We start from the raw sequence: 21,826 nt of genomic DNA on the forward strand, positions 1-21,826 counted from the left end.
AAACATACAAACTACCATGTAAGCTCTTTCCGAACAAGTAATATTGACGTGGCGACTAAGAAATGGCCGCATAAGGCATCCCAGCTAGCGTGTGTTTTGGGAACTGGAAGAGAAGAAGCGTTGTTCGGGAACAGAAAGCTCCTTGACCATGTCCCACGTCAGAACTGGTGAAAGTGAGCCACCTCATAAAGGCACCGCACCCAGCCAAAGCAAGGGCAAAGGAAGGTTGCGGCCAACAAACGAACGCCAAATCCACCACTTGCCGGTGCATCTCGCTGCCGGAGGAGCTATTGCTAGTGACGGGAACAACTCTGCGGGGCACTGGATGATTGCAGCCGGGAAAGGAGAGCGTCCTAATTGCTTCGACGGTTTTCATTTCCGCTCGGTGGGCCGACTACTTGGCTTAGCCTGTCCCGCGGGATCTCCCGCTTGTTTCGTCGTTTGTCAAGGAGGAGGACCGTAGAGCTTGCTCCGAAGTATCCCAAGGACTTCCTTCGTTTGCTGCGGGCAAAGACGTCCGTACGAACGGGCAGCTGCAGAAGCTTTGGCTATCGAGAGCGACATGCACCCCCGTGCGTTCACCAGCAGGAAGGGAATGTAGACGGTGTGTGTTCTAATGAAAGCCTACAAGAGGGGCAGGCGAGAGGAAATCAAGCATCTCTGCGAATGCATCCGGGTAGATCAGGCGGGATGGGAAATTATGTTGAAAGGAAGGAAGGCAAACCATAAATCGAAATAACGTAAACCGTGTAAATAACGTACCGTACTTACCCAATTCTAACGCGCACCTTTTTTCCGCAAAAATAGCCCGAAAAATCGCATGCGCGTTAGAATCGGATACGAAAGCAAAACTGCCGAAACAGCTGAAATTTCGTTCCACCCATCGCCATCGCCATCTCAAGATGGCGCCAAAGCTTTTAGCAAACATTTTTCGGATCTAGGTGCCTAGGCTTCTGTTCCGGCGTTCACACAAATCGTCAAATTATTCAACTTGCGTGCTTGATAATAGTAACTGGCAGCAGCGGCAACGAAGGTGCACCGCTTCCGCGGCTTACGAGCGGCTCCCACGCGTTATCAACGAGCGGTTGGCTGAAGCGTATGCCTCTGGAGAAGCTCGCGGGATGGGCATGCGAGGCGTGGGCCACGATCCCATCGAACATGGTTGAACGTTCGTTCAGAAGTGTGGCATCGCGAACGCGCTTGACGGCACCAATGACGAGATGTTGCGGTCAGCGGAAGGCGACAAGGAGCTTTCGGAGAGCGACGAGGAGTGAGATGAGTGAGATTACTTCGGGGAATAAATCGCCCGATTCTCTCAGATTCGTTTTTCTTGCTCACAAAGTTCCTTGCGCGTTACAAACGGAGGTGCAAGTTTTTTTGGTTTTTTACCTGGAAAATGGGGTGCGCGTTAGAATCGGGGGCGCGTTAGAATCGGGTAATTACGGTAATAACGTAAACGCAACAGTATTCACGTTTTAGTGCGAGGGCGCTCCTTGACTCGTAATGCAAAACAAAAAAAAAAAACACGCCGTTTTCATTTAGCGCGGTGGAAGAATGGAATACCGAATTCCTATTGGCTGCGGCGCTTTCCACAACGGGTGTCTCAAAATAGAACACAAATAAAACGAGTACACGCTGCAAGGCGACCCCTAGGAATGCACAAAGCCAGCTGGAAAGGTGCAGAGGGAAGCATCGGCAGCTGTTCCGTTGCGACAGTCCACCGCCGACGAAGAAAGGCCATCGCAACGTGGCAAAACGTGCGAAGCATCCCGCTGCGGGGAAACAACGTTCGCCCACCACGCCGCGACACTAAACTTAGCGACGTAACTCAGCGACGATCCCCTCCGCGGCAAGCATTAATCCTCGTGCTTTTAGCCACTACATAAGTTCTCTCGCGCGCGATAATACTGTATTCTGTGCTCTTTTCTGAGCCCAAGAATGATAGAGGTAAATTGTGAACCTGTAGTAAATTCATCATCATCATCAGCCTATCTACGCCCACTGCAGACCAAAGGCCTCTCCCATGGATCTCCAATTACCCCGGCCCTGTGCTAACTGCCACCAATTTAACCCCGCAAACTTCTTGTTCTCATCTGCCCATCTAACTTTCTGCTGCCCCCTGCCATGCTCGCCTTCTCTAGGGATCCTCTCTGTTACCCTTAATGACCAATGGTTATCTTTCCTTCGCATTACATGCCCTGCCTACGCCCATTTCTTCTTCCTAATTTTTGCTAATATGTCCTCAACACACGTTTGTTCCCTGACCCACTCCGCTTCTTTTTGTCCCTTAACGTTACACCTATCATCTTCCATTCCATTGCTTGGTGAGTCGTCCTCAATGCAAGTTGAACCCTTTTAGTGAGCCTCCAAGTTTCTGCCCCGTAGGGAAGTACCAGTAAGATGCAGCTGTTATAGGGCTAGTGCGCTGCTACTTGAGCGGCACAGGCAGCGCCTCCTGGCAGCCGCGGCGGCATATTTTGCTCGTACGGGGCCGGCGCGATCAGCCGCCCCCAGCGGCGGAGGTATCACAAAACGGCGCCTTTACGGTCGAAAAATAAGCAATTCCGCCTGCTTTTCTGCTTGCCGATGGCTCAACAGTTACAAAAAACAGTCTGGAACATCGCCGAAGAATAAATTATGTTGGTTTTTATGCGAATGTTATTAAGGAGAGCGCAGGCTGCGCTCTGAGAAGCCATCTGATCACCTGAACGCTTGGTTCCAGCATTTCTTCGTCAACAGCGTCTGTCGGAGCATATGTTGGCTCTACAGTTTTGCGGCTGCCCTCGCACTCAGGAACGTCAGCAAAACCGAATTCCACATCACAAATTTGTGCGGGCACCTTTTTCGGGTGACGTGTACACTAATTTCGATGTTCAACAGTTTCAATAGCGCTCGTCGTGCTAACATTTAAATAAGCGTTTTATTTGCTGCTGTGTGTCCTGCGTTGGACGTACAGATGGCTTATCCCACGCACACGGCAACTTTGTGGACAATTTCTGCTCGGCTGTCGTGGCTACTGATGTAAAATCGCCGTCGCCGTGTGTTAGCCCCAGCCGCGGCAGCCAGCCTTCAAGCAGCTTCCTCGAAAAAAAAAAGCGCTTTGGGTTTGCCGACGAACACAGAAACTAAGCAAGGGATTATGTACGTAAAATATCAGCAAAATTCGAGAAATTTAGAGCATTGTACGCGTGTATGGATTCCTATGCCACTTCTGTTCAACGTGAGGCTTTTGATTGCGGCCAGATTGGTGCTTGTCTGTTTTGTTCGTAATTTTGTTTGCTTTTCTGGTTTGTGTTATTTTGGAATCAATAAACAGGTAAGTGCGGTGTATTGGTTTTCTTTTTGTTCATTTAGTTCATTTCTAGCTCTATTGGTATTTTTAGTTTTTCTTATAAAATAAGATACATTTACGTTATTATACGACAAATGTTTTAATAATTATGCCCTTTTGTGCGAATGCAAAGCGTTTGGGATTTGTTGCGTATTAATAATTTTTTGTATTGTTCTGGTTGCATTTCTGGGTTATTCATAATTTTGTTTTATTAATCGGGTGATTGTTGGGAATAGGCAGATTTCTCGATATAGCAAATTCATTTTTAATCTTTTTTCCTGCATATATTTCTAACTTCACTCGACAAATGGTCTACAGTTACACTATTACGACGCGTTAACTTCGATCTCCCATTGTGCATTATTGTGCAAATGCCAGGCATTACAAAGATTGGGCTCTGGGGTATTACCAAAAAAATGCTGACGGATTGAAATTTACATTCCATATTTTTCGCTTACTCCCAGCCACACTTGCATTTTTAACTATTCGTTTGAATCACACCATGTTCCAGGGCTATATAGAGGGCCCTGTTTCGGCCTGAATTGCTGCGTTGATGCCGAAGACATGGTTGCTAGCGTCTGGTTTATTTTTTTTTCCGCAGGTGAAGTACCTTTATTTTTTAGTATTTCTCAGAGCTTCCTATTTACTCGAAGCCGCAGAACAGTTCACGCACGGCTCGCTTCGCGTAGTCACGCTGGCCCTGCGCACGGGATACGCGGACCGGTGAAGCACGGTACGAGCAAAAGATGCGGCGCGGATCGACAGGGGGCGCCGCCGGTTCAAATTCAGTGGCGCCACCATACCAGTGCACGAGGCCTATACATTTTCTTCTTGAGGGACAATGGGTAGAGGTAAATTGGGAACATTTAAGCTTGGAGTTCAGCTTTTAAAATTCCTATGGAACTTGCTACTTCATGACCCACGAGCTTAAAAAACCATCGTGCACGAATACGAAAAGTTTTACAAAAACACACCAATGTTCACAACGACCCAGTTTGCTCATTTTGGGGATAGGCGACTTCTGTACTAAACAATTGCCCGAAACTCTCACTTGGTTGCTAGACAGCTAGCGCCACCTAATGAAGGCTACATGAACCAAAATGTGTAAATTGTTTATTTTTTCTTCTTTAAAGAAGTGGTATAGCTTAATTCTAAAAGAAGCAAGCTATGTCATTAGGGACATTTTAATCGATATTTAAACATTTTAGTATTGATACACGATGCTTTTTTAAGCCCGTGGGTCATTATTTAGTAAGTCCCATAGGAACTCGGTCAGGTGAGTCCCCCTTAAGTCTGTACTTGCTGCATGCTCAACTTCGTGCTCTTCGTTACATAACTAGCACGAGGTCGCGGGTTCGATTACCGGCCGCGGCGGCCGCTTTTCTGATGGAGGCGAAAAGCAAAAAGGCCCGTGTGTGCGAGATTTCGGCGCGCGTTAAAGATCCCCAGGTGGTCAAAATTAATCCGGAGCCCTCCACTACGGCGCGTCTCATCGCCTCCGTTGCATCGGCGCGTTAAACCCTATCAATCAAATCAATCGTTAGATAACTGTGCATGACACAAACTTGGAAACGCGACATTTATTGCGGCCATGAAACTCACTCATTTATTCCGTAAAGGTTTCACATCACCACTTCTGGAGCTGTCACTGAAAGCTCAAAACATTCCCGCCGACACAGCAAACCTACATCCAACATTTCTGCAGCATATACGCAGTAAATCATACACCATTTTGTCTCTCCTTCATTTTACTGCTTGTTGAATAAAATTATACTTTCGGAAATGTATTCTAAACGCGTGGGTTTCTGCCTTCGTCAATGTGTATAACGACTGCTCTCACGTAACTGCTTAAAGTCACGCAGACAACTAGACGGGCCATTGGAGAATTATGTACCATGTGAATCATGCATTTCTGTGATGTTCACGCGCACTATCATACTCTCCCCTCATTTGTGGGAACGATTTTATGTTCCTCAAAATTTCTCACCCATAAAATATTTGTAAATACAATAGTGTGAGGAAGTAGCCGTAACTTCGCGTCTTTGAAGACCATTTCATCAGAGAAGATGGCCAATCCCTATGGTGGGGCTATGTGCCACGAAGAGGAAGAGGAGGTGCGAGAGGATCCCGACGAAGGGGACGGTGTGTTCCGGATTGCTCGGCGGTGATCGTGAGCGAGAGGGCAGCCTTCGGACCGGACGCCGCTGTTCCAGTACCGGGTGCGCGACCGTGGTTCCCCTGTGACGGCCTGGAAGGCGACGGCCAGGGAACGACAGCACGGACCAGCGCCCCACGACCTGCCCACGTTCGAGGAAGTTCCGCCGGCGCGCCGAAGACGCTCCAGCCAATCTGAACACTCCCGAACAGCTCATCCAACACGTGAGACTGTTGCAGTTGGCCAACTTAACTTCCGTTCAAACGGACTCGTGCTTTTTTTTAGTTAGCTGCCCTGTTTAGTTTTTTCCCCATCGCTTCTTACTCCGCGTGTTTCTGCGACTACCCAACCCTATAAAGCGTGCCATCTTCAGTTCTTCTCCATGTTCCGGTGCCCTGTCTCGTTATTCTCTCGTCCGTAACGCTGGGGATCGTTAGAAGAGCCTGTATTACATCACATCTGGCGTCCGCGACAGGACGCCTGTATTACATCACAAATAGACTGGCGATAGTGCAAACTTGATAGGGACCCAGGATTTTGTTTGAATTTTGAGAAGTTTGAATTATCAGCAGTTATCATAACTACGACTGGCAGCAAGATACCTACTTATGATGTAACAAAACACTCACATATGTTTAGTAATACAACATTCACACACAATACTCAAGTGCTATTCATACTTCGAAAAAAAAATTACAAATGGATGACTGTTTTGTCTTTCCATGAGTTAAAAACAAAGTTTTTGATGCAAGCAAGGACAGCCAGTTTACTACAAGAGTTTTCTGCACTGTTGAAGGACTTGCGGATACCAGCAGCGTGCTCAAAGGATGCAAATGTGCAGCGACGAGTGCCAAATTCAGCCTATGTTTTCCGGCAAGGACAAGCAAAAAGTACCAATTAACCGAATTTACGCAGTGAAGCTGTTTGAATTAAGTGGTTCTAAAATACATTGAAAACATAGTGGGCCAACCAAAACTTTAAAATTTGTTTGAATAAACCTAAAGTTCGAATTATCCGAGTTTGAATTATCGCGAGTTCACTATATGTAAAAGCTAGGTAGCCCGCCGCAGACTCCTTGCCTTTATACGAAATGCCTTGTCATTCAATGCACAGTTTCTTGAACACAAAAAAAGACACTTCAATGACCATCGTATAGCTTTTAGGCCACCACCTAAGGCGCCATCCAATGAAATGCGCAGTGCAAATTATCCCCAAAACGTAGACATCATCCTCATTTTTTCTTCTTTCCCCTGAACGCACTATCATAACGCTGATCTTACTGATGTTCCCAACTTCTACGCTACGCAGAGCAATGTAAATTTCAAGCTTTCGGAGTGGGGACGTTGTTTAGGCCTAAGTCTTGCCGATGAAAGTAGCAACAAAGGAGCTGATGGGTGTAACGTTAAAGACCGAGCAATAAGAAGGAAGTGTGATCCAAATTGTGACAATTGCAAGCGAGTTTTGTCATAGTGTGCACCGTTTTTCCCTAACGAATCTTTGTTGGAAATCCCCACAGGATCTGGCAACGCTGCCAACCATCTTCGCAGAAATATTGTGCATTTGGTTGGCCTGATTTGTACCAGAACAGAAGTTTGTCGCAGAAACTTCCCGGCATAACAACAGCTCCGGCAGAACCCGACGATGTTACCGAGCCATCAGTGTACACATGGATTCGGTCACTGTATGTCTCGTGCATGTACGTCAAATGGAGCTGTTGCAGGGCCCGAATTGGAAGATCACCACGCCTGTCACTGTGCAGCAAATTCAAGATAGCCAATCTTACAACATCCACGGCTACAGAACTTACGGCCATCCGCAGCGCTCTTCACACCATCGAGCAAAGTTCGTGCCGCAGATGGGCTATCTCCTGTGAGTCGAAGCCTGCACATCAGTCACTCCAGTCAGCGCTGTGCCGGGGACGTCACGAACAGCTCCTGACAGAAATAAGAATGGTATACGACCGTGCTGCCCAGGCGGGTCATGATGTCACCCTACAGTGGCTTCCTAGCCACTGCGGCATTGTCGGCAACGAAAGTGCGGACGCTGCCGCCCGGCTGGCGCATCAAACAGCGACAACTGTACTCATCCCATTGTCTAGGACGGACGCAGCTAGGGCCCTCCGCATTCTTTCCCGGGAAACAGCTATCTCCCAATGGTCTCCAGAAGATTTCACATGTGCACGCATTGGTGCCTTTGACCCCCACCTGCAACGCCCCCTTCCACTAGGCCTCCCAAGGTCTGACGCAACTTTTATTTGCCGTCTCTGGCTAGGGGTGGCATTCACAAATGCTTACTCGTACCTAATAGGAATGGCAGCAAGGGCGGAGTGCGAAACGTACGGCACATCGGAGACGATACGCCACGTTTTATACGAGTGCCCACGCTACTCGGCTGCAAGGAAGAAGCTGTCATCAGAACTGAGGAACTTAGACTCTCGGCGGCCATTTTCGGAGGAGAAGATTCTGTGCCACTGGCCTTCTCAGTCATCTGCTTAGAAGGCGACTAAGGAACTATTACGTTTTCTACGGGCGACGAACTTGAACACTAGACTATAGACTGAGAGCATCCAGTGTCAATCACTGCCAGTGCCTCAGTGCTGGGCATACGTGTCTGGTCCAACTTTTCCTCTTTTTTTCCTATCTCTTTTTTGCCCATTTCCCCTTTCCCACATGCAGGATAGCAAACTAAGCTCTAGCCAAGTTAACTTTCCTGCCTTTCTTCTATATTCTTCCTTCCTTCCTTCCTTCCTCCGAGGCAGAACTACGCCCGGAAAAACAGAAATGAATATGGTTCTTGAATAATTTCTTCATTTTTTACCGTGCCTCTCAAACCTTCTGTTAGCTCTCTCGGCCCAATTGTCGCAAGCTTGCGTGTGATCTAGCAGAAACTATGTCCTCATAAAGTTTGCATGGAAATCTGCGTTCGTTGAATCGGGGACCAGCGAACTTTTGGTTGGAAAACTTGCGGCGTACCCTTTCGAAAGCCTGGCGGCGAACTCACGGTTCAGAAAACATGACAGCAAAAGCGCAGCTCACGAGATGTCAGAGACTATTGATCGGAAAACTACGGCCATCACGACATGAAAGCAGATCAACCGCTGTACTGTCTCAGACTTCCGTGCTGCTTGTCTCCTCTAAACATTTTCTTTCTTTCTTTCTTTCTTTCTTTCTTTCTTTCTTTCTTTCTTTCTTTCTTTCTTTCTTTCTTTCTTTCTTTCTTTCTTTCTTTCTTTCTTCCTTCCTTCCTTCCTTCCTTCCTTCCTTCCTTCCTTCCTTCCTTCCTTTTTTCTTTCTTTCTTTCTTTCTTTCTTTCTTTCTTTCTTTCTTTATCTACTTCCTTCTTTCTTTATAGAGTTTTTTGTAAGAGGATGGCTGGTGTGCGGCGCCAAGAACGGAAGTACTTTTGCGAATCCAGTTAAAGCAGAACTTGGTTTAGTATTTCATCCAATATTACTCCGCACTCTGAGTGAGTCTGTGCGGAGAATTCCGGTTTTCTTCTTATTATTATTTCAACCACTGCGGTTATATCTTCTTCAGCGCATTAACGTTTTCTGTTTCCTGAAATGAAAAAAAAAAAAGCTGAATCGACGGTTTTTCCGTCCCTACGTGCCCGCTGCGGCAGAACACAAAAGGCTTTCTCTAGCAGCAGGCAAAGCTCTGTTGGTGGTGCGGCGTTGATAAAACAGCCTAGGCGGCCCTCCAGACGTCTTCTCGTGTTCTACTAAAAGGATTACCGCCACAAGGCGGAGGCAGGGTTGCGAGGACGCTGGAAACGTCGAGCGCGAAATCGCGTTTTCGATAAAGCCAGTTGTACAGACAGTCGGATTAGGCCCGTAAAAAGCAAGCGTGCGCCTTCCTGTTTTGTTTCACTTCCGTCTGATCTTCCCCTTTCCGTTTTTTCCCCGCTTCTATCTGAACCTCCTCCCGATGTCTTTCTCGTACATCGCTGTTCGTCTCAAACCGTCACCATAGGGGCGAGACAAACCACCTCGGTCGTTTTACTGGCGATCTTCGGGCTGTAAAATGCGCCTCAACTGACACCGCTGCGTTACCATGTCGAGGGAAGAGCGAAATCGCTGCTAAAAGTGTCATTAAAAAATAATGCGCCCTCGTAATTTTCTTCAGCCCCGTTCATCCCCCGCTCACCTCTGTGTCAGGGCCGCTCCGCGCATAGTATTCCGCGGCCGTAAATAGGGCGTAAAGTGGCCGGCAACAGCGCGTACAATGAAAGGCGTTAAATTTCGCAGTAAATGTGTGCCTTACCTTCTTTCAGCGTCCGGCTTCGTCGTAAATCGGCGATTTGTATCGCACAATTGTCTAATATTCGCCGACAGCCACGAAAAATAAGAACGCGCCAGTTCCAAGTTACGGCCGCTTGAATGCCTGTCACTGCAGGCGAAAGGCTGCGCTGTCGTCTCAGTGGTTTACCTACGTAGCCAGCAGCAATTGTACCGAATATATGTACGCGTTTTATACATGCATGCATATGTACGTACGTACGTACATGCACGCATGCATGCGTACATACATACATACATACATACATAAATGCATGCATACATACATACATACATACATACATACATACATACATACATACATACATACATACATACATACATACATACATACATACATACATACATACATACATACATACATACATACATACATACATACATACATACATACATACATACATACATACATACATACATACATACATACATACATACATACATACATACATACATACACGCATACAATTAGGATATGCAGTTTTATTTCATCTGCAGGTGCTACTGCGAAGCGGTGGCTCCTGGCAATGTTTAACCATTCTTGGGAGACCCACCGTCTTATACCACAGCGGAAGCGCGCCCGCCCCTGCCAATTTTGAAACCTGGAAAAGTGCCCAGCCATTTTGACTCGTACCAGCCTATCGCGCTCCCCAACTGAATTGGTATGCTCATGATGGAGATGATACTACCACGCTTGGAGTAAGACATGCCGGAGAATGGCGCATACCAGCCTCAGGTAGCTTCCGTGAGGGCCGGAGTAGCATTGATAATGTGATTTCCTTTGCAACTGGTTGAAGCTTGCCAATGCTTGAAAGTAGATAACCATCGCAGTCTTCATTGACATCGAATCGGTGTGTGACTGCGCGCTCCGTGAAGCCATCTGCATGACAATGAGATCTTCAGGCGTTGTGGGAGGCATGCAAGATAGGATTTCTGATTATCTCTCTGACAGGTAGATGTATGCATGCCAGTCACTCATGGTGAAATATCCTCAGCTAACGTGACCCGCGGAGTCCCTCAAGGTGCCGTACTGAGCCAGTATTGTTTACAGCGGAGCACCATATGGCTAGGTTTCCATACATTTTTCCGTCCGTATAAAACAAAATTATTAGGCTCCATGTGTATTTGAAGAGCAAAGCGTTCCATAGCCCGAAGTGTCCATAGCACGCGCTTTAACTCGGCAGTAGCGAAAGGTGGGCGTCAACGCCTGTACACCGCTGATGAAGCAAGGAAAAGGAAGGACTCAGCAAAGTGAGCGAACAGACAGGCAGCAAAGTGCATCATTGTCGTCAACTCCGAAATCACAAGGCAGCAGGGGCGAGCAGGCGGTACAACACGTAGGAGACAGATTGAAGATATTCGAAAGCGTAAGGCGGAAGGGTATCGTGAAACAAACGGCATAAGAACGGAGCCCTTTGAAGACGTGGGGCCGAAGCAAAGCGTATAAGGCGTTCAGTCGGACATTATTGTTTCACAGTAAGACCCCTTAATGTCCTCGGACAATGGGTTAGTTGCGATGTCTTTAACCCTGTGGTCACAGTTGGTGAGTTCAACGTGGATGGGTCTGGACTGAAAAGGGAATCGTTTACGCGTTTTGTGGTAGAGACATTTGGCTTGCGATGCCAAACCGACCCGGCCGAACCGACAGCAAAGCCAAGTCCAGCTGCTTTTAAATACATACGACAAAGATCATACACGAATCTCTGAGAGATATCAGAGCAGCCACAAGCCAGATATATTTGTATAATTACTGTTTTCTAATTTTCTTTTCACCCACTTAAAAAAAATGGCATTGTCGAGCTAGAACTGACAGCCACATATCTTCAGCGTCGTGGGGGAGTTTTTAGACAGCTTCGGAAGGTATAGCGACTCTTCAGAAGCATACGAACTCTAAAAAGTGGTTGGAAAGCAGGGTGAGGCACACTTTACCGCCAGCCGCTTACGAAGAACAGAGACGTAGCTTCCGCCAAAATACATAAGCCCACATGAAATACATATTTGAGTGACGGGACATTGATTGGATTGCGGAAAGGGTGTGTTGGTGACAATCGGCACGATTGCGAAATAATGGCCCGTCATGTCATTTCTGAGTGCAGCGGGGAAAATAACACAGATGATCAAGCCCTAATCCCCAGCAAAAATAAAATGGGCGAAAGCATCGACGTCGTTATTCCCGGCTTATTAACTTAGACGCGTCAATGCTGTCACCTCCTTTTCCCAGGGAGCCTAGCCTGAAAACGAATGAAAAAGCTTCACGCACGCCTTTTTAAACGTTTTCATGGGTGGCAGCTATTGTTAGCCTTTACTCCGGGGAGATCGACTGAACTTATTTTCCTGCTTGTTCTTTCGAAAAGGTCAGCAGAATTGTTCGAAAAAGGAGCAAGACCTCTGCTGCCATTGTCTTTATTCTTTATTATTTTCTCAGTTCGTTTTGCCAAGATGTGTGCAAGAGCGCTTTATTCAAACATAAGATGATGACTTATGAGACGCTGATATGTTCCCTTTTGGTGTTTTGATTTTCACATGTGCAGTCTTTATTTGGCATACAATAAAATATCGGGCTTAGCCTCAGAAATATTTTGTTGGTGTTACCGACTATAATGGCCTCCGGGAAGCTGCTGTATCTCTCAACAGGAAAAGACACCAACTCATCAGCGACAAATAACGTTCAGAGGTAGAAGGCGGTATACACGTAAAGCGAGCCAGCTTTAAAATACGGCGTCAGCACCTCGGTTCGCAGTTCCTGACGGGGCCAGGCAGAGGCCTTCCCGGAGTTCGTTGCAAGAAAACACGGCACCTCCGCGGCGTTTACAGCCTGAGCGAACGTAGCTTTTTCTTGCGTATCAGCGGGGTTGCTCACTCAATCTCCTCACTGTCAACAAACAATTTGTCAAGTGCAGCGAAAACGGCGCTTTCTGAGCGCCACCAGGGGAGAGCCGCACCATGTCGGGAATGACGCGACGTCTGTAGGATGCGACGGAAATAGGCAGCAACACGGCCGCAAATTCGAGCTCTAAAATAGAGCAACAGAACAAGTCAAGAAGCACGTGGAAACAAGAGAGCTGTGCCACGTGTGAAAGGGAGAGAGAAGCGGTGGAGGTGCCGGGGTAGCTGAGAGGAAGGCACGTGGCCTAGCTGACCCTCTTGGTAGAGGTTACTCGTGAGAGTTTAAGCAGCTGAGCAGCCGGAGCCATCGACATGCCTGATCACTTACGCCCTGGCAAGCTTCCTTGTCAAGGAAGCGAGGCACTGCTTGTGTCTCTAAGCAATGGCCGTGAGGGCAAGGAACTATTTTCTGTCTTGTCTCAGGAACTTTCTGCAGCGTGAGCGCAGTTAAGGTCCCACCCTTGTCATTTTTCGGCAGGCGTTCGCGGCTGTCAGGAAAGCGAAAGTCTGCGCTTCGAGAGAGATGAAAGATGAAGCACTAGACCAGAGCTTTACTTCTTAAATAGACACGAGGCGCGGATTTCAGTGGACCGAGTTTTTTTTTTTTTTTTTTTACGGGGCGTCGACAGCGTGTCGACCTCCGCACCTGCCGCTCGAAATAGAGGCAAACGCGTTTCCTCTTGGATTTATTTTGTGCGTTGTGCACAATTAAAGTATTTAGCCTGCAAATTCGTCTTGAGCTTCCTTACACACATACTCAATGACTGCAAGGCTCGCAATTTTAGGCAACCAGTAGTTCTTGTATAACTGAGAAAAGAGCAAGCATCTTAGTTCATCTGTAACAACTTACGTGCTGAACAAGGCATGGTCGAATAAAACGAATTTTGGAAACGACAATGCATTTTTTATTATTATACCCTAGTGAAAAGGGGTGAGTTTAAAAAGGCACGGAAATTCGATAAAATAGGAAAACCAGAGGGTCCGGGAATCAGCGCAATGACTAAACGAACATTCCGAGTGTTGTCTTCTGGATATATAGCAAGTTGATCAACGCAAATCTTGCATTTACATTCAGTTATATTATAATATTCAATAAAATGTATGTTTGGGTAAGTCTGTAGTTCCTTTATTGTTGTCCACAACGCAACCTGGTAGGGTGCAAGCTCTGCATCGTGTTCTTCACCTCCGTCCTCGTGTGGATTGGATTGTACACAAGGTCGCACTCTTTATAGTCTTCCTGCCGGTGCAACTGACAAAGGAAATAAAAAAATGTTTATAGGGGCTGTAGGTTAAATTCATTACACACTCCATTTCGTTGCTTGCCCATACTGAAGCATGTGAAGGCAGTTGTTGATGTCTAGCGCAGTGTAAATTTCTCATTGCTATATCCAGGGCTCACCAACGACGACATAAATCTAAACTAGATTTACTAAACATCCGATGGTTGAGGGCTAGATAGACACCTCTTTGTTCCTGTTCGTTACAAGGCAAAGTCAAAGATCTGCTGCGTTCTTTCCCTGGGCAATATTATCGAAGTTGCCGCAGGTGATGCGCAACGTCGCCCTGTCCGGAACATGAGTCATATTGGTCTTGTTCATGAAACATGAAAATATTCGCGGAATCTATCATTCGTCATTTCTATCGCAATTATAAATAAAAAAAATAGCATCACTGAGAACGGATTAGATTCGATACAACAATGGCAACAAGCAGAGCGCAGATACGAAACGGGCTGTTGCATAAAGAAATATCTTCCACCCTTTACGTCGTGACGTCAAACGTCCGAACTGTGTGCCGCGTGGCACCGTTCATATCGGTGAAAAAAGAGCCTATTGTCTGGAAGTGGAAATACCAGGCCCCCCTTTGTTCTTATCTGCTGGAATATAAGAGAGCCCATTGCTTTAGTAAAGGTCACTTCTAGGAGCAATTTGTAGACCAACAAAGAGGTAAGCTACGGTTCGACATAATTTAATAGCGTGTGGGTTAGGCCTATAGTGAATAATTCATCAGTTCGGTAATAGTGCGGTCGCACAGGGAGGGAGAAAAGAAAGACCGAACCCGGTACAGAAGTAAGAGGGCAAAACAAAACGTTGTATTTCATACCCTTTTTCTTCGTCACATTCTAATTTAGCTGTATGTAATCTTCGCAATAGTTGATAGACAGGATAACGCGGCTTGTGCATGCTTATAAACACCCAAAGAAAATCAATCAGGCGCAAGTACTTGAAATGGATGCTTTACTGCTGTGTGTAAAGATGGTTGCGGGTTTTCGAACGTATTGGCTTGTCGAACTGCTGTAGTTTTCTTTATTGCGCTACTTTAATCCTCATCCTTGCTAGTATAGTAGCAGTGCGACTAGCCCTATCGAAACTGTGTTTACTGTAAACGTAGCCTCGATTGGGATGTTACTTTATGGACTGTTATTTCAGAACACAGATTTAGTATGAGCATTTTAACTCTACGCTGACTAAATACAAAATACGCCTTGTACTGTTGAATAAGTAAGCTACGGCCAGTGCATTGAGGTTTTACACGGCCAAGCTGACGCCGCTCAGTTCCATGGGTGGGGACATGAACGAAGTCAGTAGTATTCGGGGCTCGCATGACCGGAGCGCTAAAACTGCGTCCCGTTCACTGCCCTCATTTCAGAAGCATGCTACCAGCTGCGGTGTTGATAGCCCTTGTCGCAAGTAAGTGGCTCTCCTTACTGTTCACGGAACGCGATAAAGCACACAGCATCGGGGCTCAAACGCCGTCGCAAAAATAAATACGAGCTCCTCAACTATTAGGTCGAGGATTGCGTAACTTTTATTCCCGTCGAATGCTTAATATTCCTGTTTATTTTTTTTTGTTTTAAAACGGCCATAACAAAAAAAAAAAAAAAACGAATTCTTGTTTTTTTGTCGCTTTCCTGATACGAGCACTTCGGACACAGAATTTCAATAGCCATTACGAAGGAAGCGACTGAGAGTTATTTGTTACTTGCATCACACGTTTTGTAGCAGTATATGAGAAGAAGGCGATGGAAAATATGCTATGTACAGGATTGAAAATGTGGAACGGCTATAAGTAATAATACGACCAATCTCACCAACGACAGAAAAATTATAATGAAAGCACCCTCGCCCATTCGTGGGGCGAGTTGCAAGGACATGCTGAATACATACGAAATACACAGTTGTCTGCGCAAGAGAAAACGGTGGTTTGTGAGGTGAGCTGTTAACATAGGCTAACTGACACTGCCAGGGCAAGCATTAGCGTCATGAACGAAATTTGCCTCTGGCTTACTTGATTTTAGAGGGAGAGATAGAGAATGACTTTAATCATGATAGTGGTTTTAGCTACTCCAGATGAGAAAAAAAAAAGCAAAGGAGAAAATAAATACAAAAAGAGGCCGAATGACCCTAAGAAAATGTTCAATAACACATAGAATAAAGTATTTCACAAAGCTCCGTCCAATCCTGCGCTGTGTAGAAACACCAAAAAGGCTTTGGCTGCCCGTACAGTCAAATCTGCACCCGACCGGACGTTTCGCATCTGGGCGGCCTACAAAACGATGATAGGACAGTCTGTCTCGGCACCATAAACTTTGAGCACGCACACGTGAATTGGTATTACGCGTCTGTTTGTCCATCGCTGTAACTTTGTACATCGGTGTAGCTGAACCACTGATGATGAACCACAACTCGATTGATTGATTGATTGATTGATTGTGGGGTTTAACGCGCTGACGCAACGCAGGCGATGAGGCGCGCCGTAGTGGAGGGCTCCGGATTAATTTTGACCACCTGGGGATCTTTATCGTGCGCCGAAATCTCGTACACACGGGCGTTTTTGCTTTTCGCCTCCATCAGAAAAGCGGCCGCCGCGGCCGGGAATCGAACCCGCGACCTTGTGCTCAGCAGCGCAACGCCTTAGCCACTGAGCCACCGCGGCGGGTGATGAACCACAACTCGCTCCTTTTGAAGCCTTCCTGATGACAGCGTGCAGTCTCAGATATCGGTTGCGTTTCGTAGCGATGTCACTCCACAAGCAAAAAAACGAAGTTGTCGGCGGTGAGGCCCAAAACGCCAATTTAAAGCACACAAAAATGCCGGATTTTCTTACAAGACTGACGCAAAGATATTTTATGTGGTGAATTAAAGCGCAAATGGAAAAATCCAAATGGCATGTCGCCTTGTTCGTAAGACACTCCCAAACAGCTTCGTTCATACCGGCAACGGAGCGGGTGCGGTAGCAAGCATAGAGTTTCTTAGTAAGTATACTAGAGAGGAAACTGCACCTGGGAATACATGTCGTCGGAGGGGGGGGGGGGGGGGGGGGGGGGTTCACTATGCATTAACACGTGTACGAGCTACGAGGAAGCCGAAATCGACCCTGTTCTGTGCTAGTGGTGAGCTGGGGCAACTGCGTGTTCGGTGAAAGAGCAGGCAGTGCGTGATCGTACCTAAAGTTCGTGATGCCGCAGTCGAAGGACGTATGACTTAGCGGGTAATATACCACCGCGAAGCTTGTAGCTGACTAAAAAAAAAAGGAAGCCAAACGTACTTCGACGAAGACAAGATACGAAAGATACGGGCGCCTGTATCCGTCCTATCTTGTCATCGTCCACGACTGTTTAACGCCACGTTTTCTTTGTTCTTCGAGTATGAACCCACTCGCTCATCAACAAGTTTTGTTAAACTGCAGCTGACGGTTGGTGCACCGGTTCACCACGAAGGCGACGTTATCATACGCACGCTCAAAGCATTTCCAGGCTTTTCGAACAACTTAATACTTGAAATTATGATAAAATTAATAAAATAAGAGTCTCTAATGAGTTTCCGCCAAATATTAACATCGTTGTTAACTATCAGCTTGACCTGCAGAATTGTAGGCAGAACCGTTCCGGCAAAAATACGCTTTACTCCCTTTTTCATAGCTTTAAAACTAGCCTGTTTTATTTTCCACTTATATAATAACACACCATTTTTTGCGTTTTTGTGGCGCTGTGTTTGAATATACGGCGATTAAACGTTTCAATCCAAGCCAATGATGAAACTAAGGCGAGCGCATGATATAATGGTGGCCCATGACGACACAGATGGCCTGGATGTGAGCCGCATAGACGGTAGCGCCAGATTCCTCTGTTGTGTTTATAGTAAGAAACTCTAAAATAGCAAGCACAAAAAACATTATTTCAATACTTGTGTGGTTATTAGAGACCTGTAACTTGCGTTTACACGCACAAGGAGGCATTTTCCAGAGGCGAATATAAAGGTCCGATTTTCTGAAGTCTCGGCTGGCAAAAATTTTTTAATTTACGAGGCGAATTACAAGAAATATGCACATGCTTGCACAAAATTGCGACAAACAATGACATGAAATCTATATTTTGCTTTGATCTGAATTCATTTTACTCTTACGCGGAAAAACAACAAACACGTTCGCGCTAAAGAAGCGGGGAAAAAAGCTCTAAAACAGCTTGACTAGCCCCAGCTCCCCGGTGCGACAGGCGGCAGCCGGAATTGGCCAATATTAAGAAAAATCAACACAAAAAAAAAAAAAAAACGCAACGTATATACAATACATACAGTGACCATAAACAGTACTCAAAATATATACTAAACAGGGCTTGGAAAAATAGGAACTTACAAATACAGAAGCGAGAAAGAGGAAAATATTTATCCTTATAACAATATCATGCGTTAAGTACAAAGATGCGGCGTATATGGGTAAAAGGAATGGTAGAAATTCCTTGAAAATTATTTAGTAAAGACGGCAATCTGTATCGCAACATTTGTTCTCCATAATTTTTTCGACATTTTTTTTTTACTTTACATGTTTCAGGATTGCGAGTTGAATATATCGAAGAGAGCTTTTCTAGACCAGCTAGAATTATTAGTGAGCCGTTATTTACTACTGCTTGTTTGTAACATCGGCAAATTTTATAACTGTAAATAGAACCCATGCGAATAACATTGTACTTTTTAAATAGTTTTCGTGTAGGAGAAAGATACGGAACCTTGCTGGCTAGGCGAATAGCTCGTTTTTGTAAAACTGTTATTTTTCCGATACTTCACCGAGTTGTGGTAGCGCAGATTAGTACGCCGTAGTAAGAATAGAGCTAAAAATACAGTTGTGAAGTAGAAAGTTAACTATTTCTGCGATACAAGTCATGGATAACGAATATACGGCTAAGGGGCGCCATACGTGTGGCTCTAAAGAAAACGCTATTATTTACACTAGTAAATCGCTTACTTCGCTAGAACATGGGCGTATTATATTCTCCCTTAATTACCCCTGCATTATGTTTTGCTGGCCGACTTAAAAGGTTTATTCTCCGTTTTAACGCCTTGGTATCACAAGGCGGCAAAGGTGGCTCTGGCTCTTCCCACTAATGCAGTATGGACAGCCAAACGGGGTTTCGCGACGCTTGTCTTCTGGTTGCCGAGAATCCCACCTATATGAGGTGTTCAAAGCATTGACGCCAAGGGGCCTAAAACGTACCCGCCCCTGAGTTCTTTAAAACTATTGTGGAAGAAGGCGTGGAAGAGGGCAATTGACGACGTGAAGAGGGGAAAGTCATGGGGCCGTGTGTTGCTGTTCACACAGTGCAAGGGGAAATTTTGACATCCACCTGAAATTTAGCCATACGGCTAAAAAGGAAAGCTATGGAGCTTTCGTAGGAAAGTTCACACTTGAAGAAAGGCCCGTCCTGTTCTAGGATTTGATCCCGGGAGCGCCGCCTATATGGGGCAGGCACTCTGCAAAATAGCTAACGGAACAAGGAAGCTAACGGTTTGTTTTGCGAGAGCAATATACTTGACAACAATGAGGAACGAGTGTAAGTCTAACACTTTAAAGGGGAGGCCCCAAGGTCAAGCAATTTGATTTATTTGTTTGTTTATTAATTTATTTATTTATTTATTTATTTATTTATTTATTTATTTATTTATTTATTTATTTATTTATTTATTTATTTATTTATTTATTTATTTATTTATTTATTTATTTATTTATTTATTTATTTATTTATTTATTTATTTATTTATTTATTTATTGTAGGGTTTAACGCGCCGACGCAATGCAGGCGATGAGGCGCGCCGTAGTGAAGGGATCCGGATTAATTTGGATCACTTGGGGATCTTTAACAAAACTCCAAAATCTAGCACACATGGGCGTTTTTGCCTTTCGCCTCCATCAGAAAAGCGGCCGCCACGGCGGGCAATCAAACGCGCGTCCTCGTGCTCAGCATCGCAGGTGAAGCAATTTCCTTCAAATGCATAATCTGACACCCCAGTGGAAGGCAGCCGTAAAGCTACAAAAGAAGGCTTGTTCATACAGTGCTTGTCTCTCCCTCCTCTTACCCCGCCTACGCTTTTATCGTGTAAAGATTCTATTTCAAGCACTACAAATTATAGTATTACCACAGGAAAATCTTCGATCATTTTTCACGATCGCTCCTTTTTGCGCGCCCAGGTTCCTACGCGCTGCCCTTCGGCACAGGAGTGGAATATGGCAACGCCTACATCGACTCCATCATCAATTTTGAAATGCCCAGCCGGCTGCTCCACCTCGATCCGCTGACAAGCTCCAACTTTCAACCAGTCAACGCGAACAACCGGGATGTATCAGTCCGCTTCGTCTCCACGCGAGTGACGGGTCTGAGAGACATTCGACGAGATGGTGACTGTCAGCTGACCCCCTCGCTCGACGATCAGCCAAGGACACTGCAATGCGTCCTCAGAACCGACCTTCACTATAAAGTAGTGGTGAACGCGACGTACGGGAACGTGAGCCTGTCGTACGTGAGCGTCAGCGGAACCTTCGAGAACGTTACGGGACCTCTTATTTTCACGTTCGAAGGGTTGTTCCCGAAGAAGGTGGAGTTTCCGGCTCGCTTTGACCGTATAGTCCAAGAGACAACCCCGGAAAGAACGTACGCGGAGTGGTATAATTTATTCTCCACCGAATACCACACAGTCATGATTTATCTCTTCGAGTACGCTACGCAAAAGGTCTTCGCGTCAGAATTTCTGCGAGCAACCAAGGACATTCCTTTTCCGGAATAGCGAAACCTGGTAGGGAGCTTCACGCTTTATCCTGGGAAATTTTAAACCACGATTTTTCTAGGAGCCCGGGTCCTTTCTACGGATCAATTAGCCGCATTAGGAATGACGAGTAGAGATGTGCATCACTGTTCGGGTCTCCCCAAAGAAATTCATGCGCACACCGGACCCGCCTATACATCCCATCCACAGTGATCAGGAAAGACAAGCAGCAACATGTGTGAAACGCTCCTAGAAGTTTTAAATAAAATTTGGGTGAGCTTCCGGTATCCATACTTCTTGCAATAATAATTTTCTACAGTTTGCAGTAAACCTGGAAGCAAGAACGACATATTTTTGGGAACGAAGTAAAGAATAATTCGCGACACGCGATATTTTTTCCAAGTAAAGTTTAAAAGAACTTATAATCTTAACATGTTGCAAGCAGTGTGGTCATGGCGGTTCCAAACAGATGAGGGGATATACTACAGTCCTGCGGGAGGCATCTCAAGATGGGGAACGAGTGGGTACATGACTCCATAAAATGGTGAAAATGTCACTGCACAAACTGCCACGCACAATGCTTTCGTGGATTTACCGAGATGTAAGAACCGCTAATTTTCTTTTATCTCCTAAAACGGACAAAACCGACTCAATACAAAGTGTTACTGGTTAGGGTTTGTCACCAGAAAATAATTGGAAAGAAAAAAAAATTCGGTGCGGCTGACTACGATAGTGTTGATTGGACATTTAATTAAGTTGATAATGTACCTAGTATAACAGAACCATTTTAAAGTACGTAGTACACAGAGAATGCGTTGCTGTTCAGGCGCGAGAAAAAAGAAAAACCCTGGCCTCTTTTTCGCACTCTAGTGGACGAAAAGTTTTGTCAGGCATACATTTCCGCAGCCATTCTTAAATCTAATGCTACACTCTTTCACTACACCAACGCTTTATATATTCTGTCTAGGGAAAAAATTACGTAATGAGTGAAAAACAAACAAAAGACGCAATTGCTGGATCTAATCTCGGTAGAGATGAATTGTGGGAAGATTTTCCCACGTTTTAGCCCACTGAACCATTGAAAGTTTTTTTTTACTCCTTATTATAGGAAGTAGAGTCTGTGA

General features: G+C 45.6%; 1 protein-coding gene across 1 annotated transcript; it reads left to right on the forward strand.

Moving 5' to 3' along the window:
- Positions 1–14,482: 14,482 nt before the first annotated feature.
- Positions 14,483–20,865, forward strand: LOC144178687 (uncharacterized). Its single transcript, XM_077706707.1, has 3 exons — positions 14,483–14,615; positions 15,319–15,359; positions 20,131–20,865. Exons 2-3 carry the CDS (start codon positions 15,323–15,325, stop codon positions 20,721–20,723), a joined length of 630 nt encoding a protein of 209 aa, XP_077562833.1. The 5' UTR covers positions 14,483–14,615; positions 15,319–15,322; the 3' UTR covers positions 20,724–20,865.
- Positions 20,866–21,826: the final 961 nt, after the last annotated feature.

The sequence above is a fragment of the Haemaphysalis longicornis genome, unplaced genomic scaffold (genome assembly GCF_048455015.1).
Source record: "Haemaphysalis longicornis isolate Haplotype H1 unplaced genomic scaffold, Haemaphysalis longicornis Haplotype H1 scaffold_4, whole genome shotgun sequence".
NCBI classification, from domain to species: Eukaryota; Metazoa; Arthropoda; class Arachnida; order Ixodida; family Ixodidae; genus Haemaphysalis; species Haemaphysalis longicornis.